The sequence below is a fragment of the Carassius carassius genome, chromosome 9, assembly GCF_963082965.1.
Source record: "Carassius carassius chromosome 9, fCarCar2.1, whole genome shotgun sequence".
Lineage (NCBI taxonomy): Eukaryota > Metazoa > Chordata > Actinopteri > Cypriniformes > Cyprinidae > Carassius > Carassius carassius.
The window spans coordinates 20,195,702-20,208,400 of NC_081763.1; the positions used below are offsets into that span (position 1 = coordinate 20,195,702).

The 12,699-nt window shown below is 35.1% G+C and overlaps 2 protein-coding genes across 3 annotated transcripts; one reads left to right on the plus strand and one right to left on the minus strand.

Annotated features, from left to right (window-relative positions):
- Positions 1–6,665: 6,665 nt before the first annotated feature.
- Positions 6,666–9,696, minus strand: LOC132149240 (ATP-dependent Clp protease proteolytic subunit, mitochondrial-like). The gene is made up of 7 exons (XM_059558301.1): positions 9,559–9,696; positions 9,093–9,194; positions 8,930–9,001; positions 8,729–8,825; positions 7,632–7,819; positions 7,450–7,555; positions 6,666–7,332 (listed from the first exon to the last, which is right to left on the minus strand). Exons 1-7 carry the CDS (start codon positions 9,568–9,570, stop codon positions 7,106–7,108), a joined length of 804 nt encoding a protein of 267 aa, XP_059414284.1. The 5' UTR covers positions 9,571–9,696; the 3' UTR covers positions 6,666–7,105.
- Positions 9,697–10,107: 411 nt separating this feature from the next.
- On the plus strand, positions 10,108–12,260 carry LOC132149241 (guanine nucleotide-binding protein G(I)/G(S)/G(O) subunit gamma-5-like). Of its 2 annotated transcripts, XR_009435011.1 has the most exons (4): positions 10,108–10,323; positions 11,048–11,174; positions 11,292–11,417; positions 12,126–12,260. XR_009435011.1 is itself a non-coding variant. In XM_059558302.1 (3 exons), the coding sequence occupies exons 1-2, from the start codon at positions 10,237–10,239 to the stop codon at positions 11,171–11,173; spliced, it is 213 nt and encodes a 70-aa protein (XP_059414285.1). In that variant the 5' UTR covers positions 10,108–10,236; the 3' UTR covers position 11,174; positions 11,292–11,963. The 2 variants fall into 2 exon arrangements, 1 of the variants encoding a protein (XP_059414285.1); XM_059558302.1 differs by lacking the exon at positions 12,126–12,260 and having other exon boundaries at positions 11,292–11,963.
- Positions 12,261–12,699: the final 439 nt, after the last annotated feature.

A 12,699-nucleotide genomic window follows, 5' to 3' on the forward strand; every position in this document is an offset into this window, starting at 1 on the left:
AAACTAGAATGTTTGTGAAATTAACTTTATCTCATGCCATTTATTTTTTCAAAAGAACCATAGAAATGTATAATGATGTTGATAGAATGTCTGATTAAATGTTTAAAAGGTGTTTAAAAGAAAATATCCTATGATTGTGTGAGTCGCTGTGTAGTGGATGACTTTACTTTTTGGATTCTACTGCAAGCTACTGTCACCGATGGGAACTGCAGTTTGACGCCGCAAGTGTTATACAAACCTATTTTTGTATGTTTGCACACGATTGTGTCACTGTGCTTGTCACACACAGAAATACACAGCTGAGTCCTCTTCTGTGAGTCCAGACAGTCTCACACACCATGTTATTTGAATTGTCTCTAGTAATTTCTACTCGGCCCTCAAAATTTTTGGCATAGTCATGTCCTTTTCCATTATACCAAACACAGTCCATTCACACTTGTGCTTTCCTGGTCTGATCCAGTGCATGAAAATCCTGATCCTCTACAGGAAAGTCTCCTGAAGACTCCAAATTCTGACCTTTCACTCTTATTGAAAAATAAAATAGAAATAAGAAAAACATACATCAGGTACAGTGAATATTAACTGTTACAATTTGAGATGGTGTAAGGTTTCACATTATGACACACACTTGCAAAGGCCAGTAAAAACAGAAGGTAAAGCAGATTCAGTGACGTGACCTCATATGATATCCAGTGGACAAGGACTGATCATATTCACATATATGTATGCCAATTGGAGGGTAATGATGTCATACAGCTTTCAAAAAATCAAGATGTCTGTTGGAGTGGCAATATTGACTATTTCAATAATGCCATTTACATCCTCAATATACGTACATTTATGAATAATAACAATGTGATGGTGTAGTTTTATATACAGTGACTGTTCATAATGATTCATGATCGGTCACTCCATAAGTGGATGCCACTTATTTAAACTGGATTGACAAAACAACAGCCACAATTAGAGACTAAATGAGAAAGAGAATTGGCCTTTACTGAGAGAGCAGCTTCTTGAACATCATTCAAAAGTAGCAAAGGAGTTTTGTATTTTTTGTCAAAGTATTCATTATAACACAATAAATGACTTTTATCTATCTATTTATTTATTTACTTATTAATGTAGACTTAAAAAATAATAATAATTTCAAAATACTAAATCTATCTGGTCTATAAATGTCCAAATGTGATGATGGGATAGGAATTTAAACTTTAATCACATTTGATTTGATAATTTACTCCTTCATCTAATTAACTTATAACATTCAAACTATTAAAGTATGAAAATATCAACATTTATAACTACTTGATGGAGAAGGAGAAGGCACATGATTAAAGGAGAAGGCATATAATTTCTTTAACATCTGTATGATAATGCAAAAATAATTAAAAAAGTGTCAGCCTACACAAAGGAGTCAAAATGAAAATTCCCTGGGGCAGGCCCAGAAACCATTTATACCCAAGAGAATACATGGCCCAAGCTGATCACAACTCACTGAAACACCCCTAAAACTAGTGAACCTTTCAAGTGTTAAACTGCCTTGTTTTGTTAGTCAAAACATTAACAGCTGTGCCATGCACCTGTCCATTACCCCCCCCCCCCCCCTTACCCCCACTCCCCTCAACATTGTATTTTGTTTTTTTAATTAGTACATATTTTCGTGACTTTTAAAATAATATACACTCTGTATAAATAGGGCACAATATACTTTATAATTTGTATAATTTTATATTTTTTTCTGTATTTAATTTTTACAGGTGTTATGGAAATTTTTTGTTTTGTTAATTTGGCATTGATTGCATTAATCTCATTTAGGTATCTTTTTAACATACAATGATCAAGGTAGTATATAGTCCATAGGGACATTGATATCTTTGTGTAACCTGTGCACGTAACTGCTTTAGGCTGAAACACTACTTCTAAAGAGGAACCATGTACCAGGAACAATTAGTTCTGAGACAGTCAATACCAGGGAGAGGTGCATGAGATGTACATGAGTTATGAGGTGATGTGCACTGGGCAACATGATTGGCTCAAAGGTCCTAGTCTGTCCTTCAATGTATCTTTTACATTCTGTAAAAAGTGGACTGTGAGTCTGTGTGTTATCTCTTTGCACACAGACTCGGACGCTGTGTGTAAACCAGATCATTCTCTGCAGAGAATTAAAGCAATACAAATACAAAACTCTGTTTGGTTTTTCATTCTCAGTCTCTACAAATTGTTATTGAATTAGAATTTCCACAACACAGGTTTTAACCAGCATTTAGAATTTTACGTAATTAAATAATGAATAAACCTAAAATAAATACATTTTAACTTTTTAAACTCAGCTTTTTTTTACCCCAGGATATGCTTTTGAATACAATGCAATGCATAATGACATTTCTTAGAGCCACTAAATGGCAAACATTGAGCCATTTAGCTTGTATACCTCAAAACAAACAAGCAAGAAGCACTTGAATTAATATCTGAATAAACTTTCTGATATTTATAAGGTTTGAAAGAATCGAAACTTTCAGGACTACTAAGACTGGCCAGCTATCCAGTGCATTGTGATTGGCCAAATACCTTAGCGTGTGACGGAAATGTTACGCCCCTTCCTATAAGTCTTTAAAAAAATTTAACAAAATTAAATGAGTTTCTGCTAGAAAACAATGGGGTGTTTAAAACTTTTGCACTGAATTTTTTATTTATCTATGGTGGCCGAGAGAGATCAACATGCTGAAACTAAAGAAAACACATGCAAATTGAATGAAGAAAATGAAAGAAAACATCTTATCTTTTCGCATATAGCGAAACGTGCTGCAAATCATCACAACACATGCATATAACGAAACGCGCTGCAAATCATCACAACACATGCATATAACAAAACACGCTGCAAATACTCCGCAACAAATGCAAATTAAGATACGCTGCAAATCCTCACAGCACATGCACATTAAGAAACAATTAATAAAGCATTGCAAATTTATTTTCATTAACCTTGAAATTATATTTAGCCGAGGATATTAAAGTTAGCCATCTTAAGTAACTTTTTACATTTAATCATGTAATTATTCAGCTTATTTAGGCTAATAATATCCAAAAGATTAAGGAATCATGGAAAAAAAACCTCACCTTTCAGTTCACCAACAACTCCACTGACCAGTAGCCACTGCACGATAAGCAAATCAAAGCCGGGTCCGACACTTTTTGAGGTCTCCTTGAAACATTTCCATTGTGGTCAGTGCTATTTGCAGTACTTTTGTTAATTGCATGTTTTGTGAGGATTTGCAGCATTTCTTAATATACGTGTGTTGTGAAGGATTTGCAGCGCGTTTCGTTATATGCATGTGTTGTGATGATTTGCAGTGCGTTTCTTAATATACATGTGTTGTGAGGATTTGCAGCGTTTCTTAATATGAATGTGTTGTGAAGGATTTGCAGCGCATTTCGTTATATGCATGTGTTGTGATGATTTGCAGCACTTGTGTTGTCAAACTGATGAAGATGGGGTTTTTTTATTTGCTGGTGTTTTTTCAATTTGCATATGTTTTCTTAAATTGCAGCGCATTGAGCTCTCTTGGCCACCGTATTTATCCCTTTTTTTGTGAATTTAAAAGTGATGGAGATTATATTTTTAAACTTTGAAGTGTTGCACATACAAATCATTATGTGCTACCTAGACATTTTTATTTAGAGAACATGCTGACATAGCCCGTTTCATTCCCTTCAATTTATTCCTTCAATTTAATTTAATTTTTTTACTTGATCTTAAAAATTCTGAATATATCTTCATGTGAAAGTGACATACAGCCAAGTATGGTGACCCACACTCCGAATTCATGCTCTGCATTTAACCCATCCTAAGTGCACACACACAGCAGTGAACACAAACACACACCACGAACACACACCTGGAGCAGTGGGAAGCCATTTATGCTGTGGCACCCGGGGAGCAGTTGGGGGTTCAGTGCCTTGCTCAAGGGCACCTCAGTCATGGTATTGCCGGCCCAAGACTCGAACCCACAACCTTAGGGTTAGGAGTCAAACTCTCTTACCACTAAGCATGAAATCTGCAGGAACCCTATAAATATGCATGAGCCAGTTATTGCAAGAGTTTCAGTTTTTTGGCCTTGTGTAATATCTTCACCTATCACTGCTTTGCCTCAGAGCCTGATAAGTGCATTATTATGAGCAAATTAAATACAATATAGAAAAATATTTCGTGATATATTAATCAAAATTACATTACTTACAAATTTACTGTAAATGTCTCGTCTTCATATAAAAAAAAAAGTATATACTTTGATATATGGCCGGGTAGACATGAAAGTTGCTGTCAAAAGGCTGGTGTGGGCAAAGTTTTTTAATGCAGGGCAGAATTGTGTGGCTCCAGACTGTTTTATGCACTGCTGAGATGAGAGCCACGCTGTTACCTCATATGAAAGAGGCTCTGGAGAGTTTCCACGGCTCTGAGCCCCAGCAAAGCCAAGACATGGGCCGTATTGTGACAAACAGGCACTGCGACTGACTGGTTGAGCTGCTAAATTTATATAGTCTGTTCAATTTATATAGTCAATACATACACAAATGGTATGACAGTTACCATTAAAAAATTAAGAAGAATAAGTGTTTTCAACACTGATAACAAAAGCAGCAAATCAGCATATTAATATGATTTCTGAAGGATCATGTGACACTGAAGGCTGGAGTAATGATGCTGAACATCCAGCTTTGCATCAGAAGAATAAATTGCGTTAAATTAGCAAAATATACTGTTTTTTTTTTTTTTTGGACAATCTCTTGGTAATGATAAGAGACTTCTTTAATTTAAATAAACTTACCGACCCCACACTTTTGTACCGATTCATTGAATTGTATATATATATATATATATATATATATATATATATATATATATATATATATATATATATATATATATATACAATTCAATGAATCGGTACAAAAGTGTGGGGTCGGTAAGTTTATTTAAATTAAAGAAGTATATATTTAAATTAGTAGGCAGCTAAACTAGTACTCCATTCTGAACTTTTTCTCTTTTGTTTTATCATGGACTATCTCAGCCCCCACTGTGGTCGTGGATGTCAAGGAATCTGATGCTTTAATGCAGGAGGAGATTTTTGGCCCCATTCTAACGATCAAGTCTCTTCAGATAGGAATCAGTTTCATCAATGACAGGGAAAAGCCTCTGGCACGCTACACTTTCTCTGATGAGTCTCAGGTAAGGAGGGAAAAAGCAAAAGTCCTTTGCATGAGTAAAGTTAGAAGTAAGTGATAAAGCAATGCATATCTCTATTTAAGGTTGTGACTGCAGTTCTTGAGAGGAGCAGCAGTGGAGGTTTCTGTTGCAATGATGGAATAGTTCACATGAGCATTTCTGCAGAGGAGTTGGTAAGGCTGAATGCATTTCTTTAATGTAACAACTGAAATGTTTTTGATTGCAACCAGGGAACAACAACAAAAAAGCCTTGTCATTCACTATGGTTGGTTTTGGTCAGAAACACAAGCTTTATCTTTGGATTTTCACTCAAATCACCACCAGAGGTCAGCATCGAGTTGCTTCTTCTGGATGCTTCTATGGCGGGAGAAAGAGGCTATTTTACTGGCAAAAGAATGTTTATTTTATCTACTATTGTTTGCATACACTACTCAACTTTTTATATTCGCATCTGATGATTTAAAAAAAAAACATTCTTTCATAAAACGGATCACCCATATTTGTTATCAAGCATTAGTATAAAGCATTATTTTACTTAAGATAATTTAGCATCTTTACTGTTACATATTTCGCTATATAGCTCATAATAGTTCAGGGTTTTCTATTTACTGAAAATATCAAGGAGCATTAGTAGTTCATGAGTGGTTTCATCTTTAAAGTTGAATCCAAAAATAAAGTCTGACACATTTGCACTCAGAAAGGGAGTTTATTTATATTACTGAAATTGCATTTGTTGATTTTGTTTTGTTTTAAAGAAACTGCTTAAAAAGATAGAATTTGGTTTATGTTTGTTTTTTTCTCAGAACCATAAAGCCATTGGTAAATAACTTAACCTACATCATGATGTTACATAAATTATTTTGACATACAGTACTGATTAATACTCTGGGGCTTGTAAAAATGTAAAAAATGTTTTTTAAAGAAATAATCTGTGCTCACAAAAGATGGATTCATTTGGTCAAAAACACAGTAAAACAGTACGGTAATATTGTGAAATATTTTCTATTTGAATATATTTTAAAATGTAATTTATTGCATAACTCGGTGTCACGTTACTTCAGAAAACATTGTCTGATTTTCTGCTAAAGAAACACTATTATTATCAATGTTTAAAACAGTTGTGCCGTTTTAGAAATCATGATATAATTTTCATGACTCTTTGATGAATAGAAAGCGCAAAAGAATAGCATTTATTTGAAATGGACATATTTTGAAACAATTTGAAAGTTTTTACTGTAACCTCTGATCAATCGAATGCAACCTTGCTGAATAAATGCAGGTATTTCTTTTTTTTTAATTCATACAGTCCCCAACGCTTTCAACTGTAGTGTACCTTTGGTAAACTATTCAGAATTCATGAGCTTGAAACATGTAGTTTCACAATCTGAATTGTGTCCTTCATGTTTAGTAAAAAAGGTCAAATGACAGGATAACCATCCTAATTTACCCAATGATTTATTTGAATATCTATCAATAAAATCTCTTGCTTTAAATCATTTCTACATTTATTATATTAATTGAGGAGCACATTTACAAATCAAAGTATATTGTGTGACATGGTAACACACTCCATCCAAATAATACAGACTTCAAACCCTGTGCTGTAAGCTTCTGTTCCCATCTAATTTGTTTACAATTAACCAAATTTTTGCTAAAGATACCTATATTTGTACATACAAATATAAATGCTAGATTGAGTATCTTTACACTTGCATCTGTAAAATCCAGATTCTAGTATTGTCTAAAAAAAGTGTACATAAGGAAGGTCACAAGGTTCAGATATGATATGTGAGCTGGTGACTGTCATCTCAAACATCTTCCAAAGCAGACACTGAAGCAGAGATGCAGTAGTGTACTCACTCCTGCTGGGAGTCTATGTTAGGGTTCAGGTTTGTATGAGGAGGGAGGGTTGCTGCCAGGCTGGCCCGGCTCAGATGCTTGAGGTTGAGGGGAACTGGAGGCACCTGAAAGGCTGGTTGGCTCTTTTTGAATAAGTTCTGGCTCATCCTGTCCAGCCTGTGGTGGATGAACCAGGACCTTATCAATGATCCCGAAATCCTGCGCTTCTATTGGGCTCATGTACCGGTCTCTCTCCATCACACTCTCTAAGTGAGGACGACAGGAGGACAGAACACAGAAACTTGATGTCAGGATGTCATGCAATATGCCGTTAAAAATGTTTTATTATGATATTAGTGAAAGATTTATAACAGAAAAATTACCTAAAGTCTTCAAAGGCTGCCCTGTGTGTTTGCTATAGATGTTGTTGATCTGTCTTTTAAGTTTAAGAATCTCCTCAGCCTGGATGGCAATGTCTGTTGCTTGCCCCTGAAATGACAAATATTGGCGTTAGAGTTGTGAAAACAGTTCCCTCTTTTTCTCTTCTTTCGTCCCCCATTCTTACACTTGCTCCTCCGGAGGGCTGGTGCACCATGATCCGGGCATTGGGCAGGGAATGTCTCATTCCTGCGGTTCCTGCGGCCAGAAGCAGGCTCCCCATACTGGCGGCCTGACCCACACACCAGGTTGAGATGGGATTTAAGATGTACTGCATAGTGTCATAGATCGCAAGTCCAGCTGTAATCACACCACCTGCAAAAATAAAAAAAATAAAAAAAGTAGACTGATGGCTTCAAACATTTCTGTATTATCAAAAACAAAAATAATGCACTGATTCACTTTTGTTTTTTGTGATAGTGTTTACACAGACACACACACACACATATATATATATATATTTTTTTTTTTTTTTTTTTAAGTTTATTGAGCCTTTAGACAATAAATTTAAAAAAGTCTATATGTGTCTTTTTTGTTATGTTGTTTTCATATTTGATACAAAAGGTCTTTGTTTCTTATAAATAGGAAATAACGAAAATATGGAGCTCATACTCAAAAATAAAAACTGTTTTTTATTCAGATGCCCAAGTTGAGCAAAAATCTGCCATTTGGTGCAATTGCTGATATGAGATGAAAGACTAATGTAAATCAGTGAAATCTTTCTAACACTATAGCAAACTAATTATATAAAAAGCATATGAATATCAGTTGACTATTTCTCCCAGTAATATATCTTAGTAAGATGACATTTACACACAGTTTTATAATTAAAGCTCTTTAGTTTTCATTGTGTGGTAAAAACATTTATTGCAATGCAATGATGGTTGCAAATATGCATGCAAATAAACATTCCTCAACGCCTGTTATATCATATTTGATGCATTCTAACATGATTTTTCGAACGTGATTATAATACAACATTTATTCTCACATTTAATTTATAAAAACCACAGAAAAGACACGTGTGCCACAACCTGAAGGGGGCATTTTTAGAAATACACTTACAGGACTTTTACCTTGTAGAAAACAGTATAACAATTAATTAAACGACAGAAGACTTGTAAAAGATTGTGTACAAGATTGTGTACAACAGTTTTTTTTTTTTTTTGCTAGATTTTTAAAAGTCTATTTAGTTTTTTATGTCAATGCAGTTATGATTCTCACCAGGACTGTTGATGTACATGTGAATAGGCTTGTTGTTGCTCTCAGACTGGAGAAAGAGCAGCTGAGCGATAACCAGAGAAGCTACAGAGTCATCGATCTGGACAAAGACAGGGACAGGAAAAACAGACAGGAAAAACCTGAAAAAGGGGCTTTCTGAAAACCATTTTAGATTCAATTGTCTTTCCTTGCATTTTAACTTACTGGACCCATAACACAAATGATTCTCTCTCGTAGCAGCCTTGAGTAGATGTCATATGCACGCTCTCCTCGGCCCTGAAACAGAAAATGACTTTTAAAGTAGCAGTCAAGTTCCTGCAATACTAGATAATCATTTTAAAGAAAAGTGCCACTAATACACTCTCACCGTCTGCTCCACGACCATAGGGATGAGAAGACTTCTCCATGGCGCACTCTGATGAATGGATCGACTGACTTTGAGTGCAGAAACACCACATTGTAAGACTCTCTGTAGAGACAAGTTTTGAGGATGACGGTCAGTCTTATGTATCCAAGGTCGTTGGATATTTCCGTGGCGGGCTTGACATCACTGTGCACTCAACAGAGCACAAATCAGCCTTATGACATTCATTTACGCGTCAGTTAAAAAACATTACGTTTTATGAAAATGAGCTAAACGTAATGCTTCAGTTTAACATAAAGCAATCCCACTGGCGAAAGAATAACGTTGGTCATGCAATAGCGTGTTTATCATGAATGTCGTCGCTGCTACTTTAAGGAGTTGTTTCACATACAGATATATATACATATATATATATATATTTATTTTTAGAATTAATATTTCATATAAACAGAAGACATTTATTACTTACGCGTAACAGCATGTTTCTGTTGAGCAACACTGACGCAAACCCTATTGACCCGGATGTGATATTCAGGAGCTTGATAGTGAAGCCAGAGATTCTCTGTTGTAGAAAGTTATGGCGAACGCTAGATGGCGCAGTTCACCGCAGACTCCTTTTGAGAAATTGATGTAATTTTAAAGTGAAAGTACTTGCTTAATAGCACGAATATTAAGTTATAAGCAGTAATATACATTAATAATGCATCTCCCCAACCTAATCCACAACAACATACATATGTTATATTCATTCATTTGTAAGTAAAACCTGAAATTGTATCACATTGTGTGGAAGAGCCAACGTACCCACAAGGAAAAACACTACTGTTTGAATGAATGTGGATAGGTTTATTGAGAGGGTTCTGTGTAAAACCTAGAAAATATGATGAGCTTACTATAAAACAATACACGTGAACCGGGTTCCTTAGGGTGGTCTTCATTTGTATGTATGTTTGTTTCTTTATTTGTTGCTTGCATCCTGTGAATTCCCATTCATCCACAGGTGAAGAAGCCCATTTGAAGAGTCCTCCTCCTGCTCTCAGTGCGCTGTCGGAGTTTAAACCAGTTTCGACTATAGAGGCGCAGTTGAGTTTCTGCCAGGACAGTCGGGGCTCGACATTGTCACAACTTTCTCGGTCAGTCAGAAGACATGTCGAACAACAGCGCAAGCGGTTTGGTGAGCCTGCAGAAGAGCGTCAAGCAGCTGAGAAAAGAAGCAGGAATCCGCAGAATTAAGGTAAGAGGAATTCAAATAAAATGGAAAGATTGGGAATCTTTGCTAACAGGGTGTGACTTGACAGACTTGTTGATCCTGTCCGAACATTTCTACTTTGTGTAATTATTGTACTGCTTATAACATTTCCTAGATTCATGTGAGAGTTTTACAACAATCCTCATACAAGTGAATTATAGTTCATAATCGTATCTGTTCGCCAGCTTTTATATTATGGCAGGTTGCAGTTACACTTCGTTTTCAGCAGGTGACAGCTTACCTTTAATCGAATGCTAACAGATTTTGGCATCCAACGTCAAGATTTCAATACATGTGTGAGGTGTATATGTTTAATAATCGCAATCTCCAAACTGGTCCTGGTGTATTTGATTTGAAACCCTCTCCAGGCAGCAGCGCCCGACTGCTGTCACACACTGGAGCTCTTTGTTGATTGTGAGTGTGTGACACACATTTGTTAGCCGGGAAAATCCAAACCTATATTAGTTACTACTGCCCCCAAAACACACTGTTTTAAAAACAACACAAGACTTTGTGTGCTTTTATTGAATTTATCATGAATCAATTGAACAATGTAACTTCTGACCGCGTGATTTCCAGAAATCTGTGATAGCCAATAGAATTTTCATTGCTCCACAAACCTCTTTTTTATCTGTTTGCAAACATATACACGTCTACCTATACATGTCTATGTCTGTTTATACTTTATTTACTCACTCCTTCCCCCTAGGTTTCTCAAGCAGCGGAAGATCTGAAGAAGTTCTGCTTGGACAATGCCCAAAAGGACCCTCTCCTCATGGGGGTGCCATCAAGCGACAACCCCTTTCGACCACCCAAATCATGTGCGCTCTTATGAGGTATCAACGATGAGCTCAGTGTTACTTTTTTCTTTGAAAATGTCCTGTTGGACAGGAATATAAACTATATAAATATAAATATAAAAATGAATCTCTGTCTTTCTCTTCTCCCTAAAGGAGTCGTAAAGAATTTGGAAAAACTTCCAACATTCCCACAAATGTTTTCACTACACAACCTTCCGATCCCTTTTACATTACAGCAGAGCTGGATCATCACCACTATTACACTAAATTGTTTAATTTGTAAGTTGCATTGTGACTTGAAGTCTTTCACGTTCAGCGGTTTGAGGATGTTACTCTAGTAGAAGGAAATTAAAGTGTTCAGTTGCTCAAAGAGTCCATTGGAAAAGTGATGGCAGATATGCAAAAATATTTGATTCTTTTTTTCTTTTTTGTTGTGTAGCTAAGTTTGAATGCTTGCCGAAACAGAAAGATTGCAAAATGCTTTCTTGTTGTAACATGTTCAGTTTAGGATGAAACACTGAATTTCTTTGTTTATTGATACAGTTAGGCTTATATACATGGACTTTTGTTGCCATGAAACTCATGTATTTAAGGTCATTGATTGTATTAACCACATATCTCTATTGAAGGAGAGAGATGTCCTGTATCTCAGGTTCTTTTTGATAAAGATTGATACTGTGTCTCTGATATAAATTCACTTTTCTAAATACTGAATGAGGTACTACTTTTTATTCTAATGTATTTTCTCCAATGTAGTGGGTAAAGGTTTCTGCATCATTTCTTAAATGTTGTGCATAAGGTTTAACACAAGTGCAGAATTATATGATATTTGCTGCCTGTATGTTGCTCTTTTACTCTGTACTGTACTTTTACCTGTACTGTATCTTTATCAGGCAACCACTGGACATTCATGCAAATGTCATTTTTACTGCTGTCCTGCATTGTTAACATCTCAGTCTGTTTACCTCATGTATGTCTTGCATTTAGGTGATCGAGGCTACAAGAGCAACATCTGATTTGTTTGCAGCAAAATACAAACCTTTCCTTACAAAACTGAATCAAGATGTCATTGAAAAATAAATTAAAACGACCGAGCTTGAAAATATTCTTACATTGTTTAAACAGGATCCCAATTTAATTTTCTATGATTTCAACAATAAGAGCAACTATTATGCTGGAAAATACTATGTAACAGGGTTATTATTGTTAATCAATGCTAAAACTATATATATATATATATATATATATTGTTAATTGAAATAAAGCCTAAAGAAAAAAATACAAATAGATGAAAAAATAAAGTTTAAGTTGAACTGGAAAAACTCAAACTTTACAATTATGAACATGAACATTAAGAACAAATTATAATAAGAACATATATATCTATTTCAAAATACTATTAAAAACTAAATATCTCCACTTTAAAGTGTAAAACTTTCACGTTTTATTTCTATCTATATTCTTATAAGGTTTTTACATATGAATTTGTTCATACATTATTCACTTGATTTATAAAACAATTCAGATTCATTTTTTAAAGGTATTATAAAAAATAAAAAAA

Excerpts from the sequence above, each read along its gene's own strand:
- LOC132149240 (XM_059558301.1), bottom strand. Across the intron at positions 7,820-8,728 it reads CATGTACATCAACAGTCCTG|GTGGTGTGATTACAGCTGGA; the intron begins GTGAGAATCATA and ends TTATTTTTGCAG. Across the intron at positions 7,556-7,631 it reads AGCCCTCCGGAGGAGCAAGT|GGGCAAGCAACAGACATTGC; the intron begins GTAAGAATGGGG and ends TTGTCATTTCAG.
- LOC132149241 (XM_059558302.1), top strand. The coding sequence starts at position 10,237 with ATGTCGAACAACAGCGCAAGCGGTTTGGTGAGCCTGCAGAAGAGCGTC. Across the intron at positions 10,324-11,047 it reads CAGGAATCCGCAGAATTAAG|GTTTCTCAAGCAGCGGAAGA; the intron begins GTAAGAGGAATT and ends CCTTCCCCCTAG.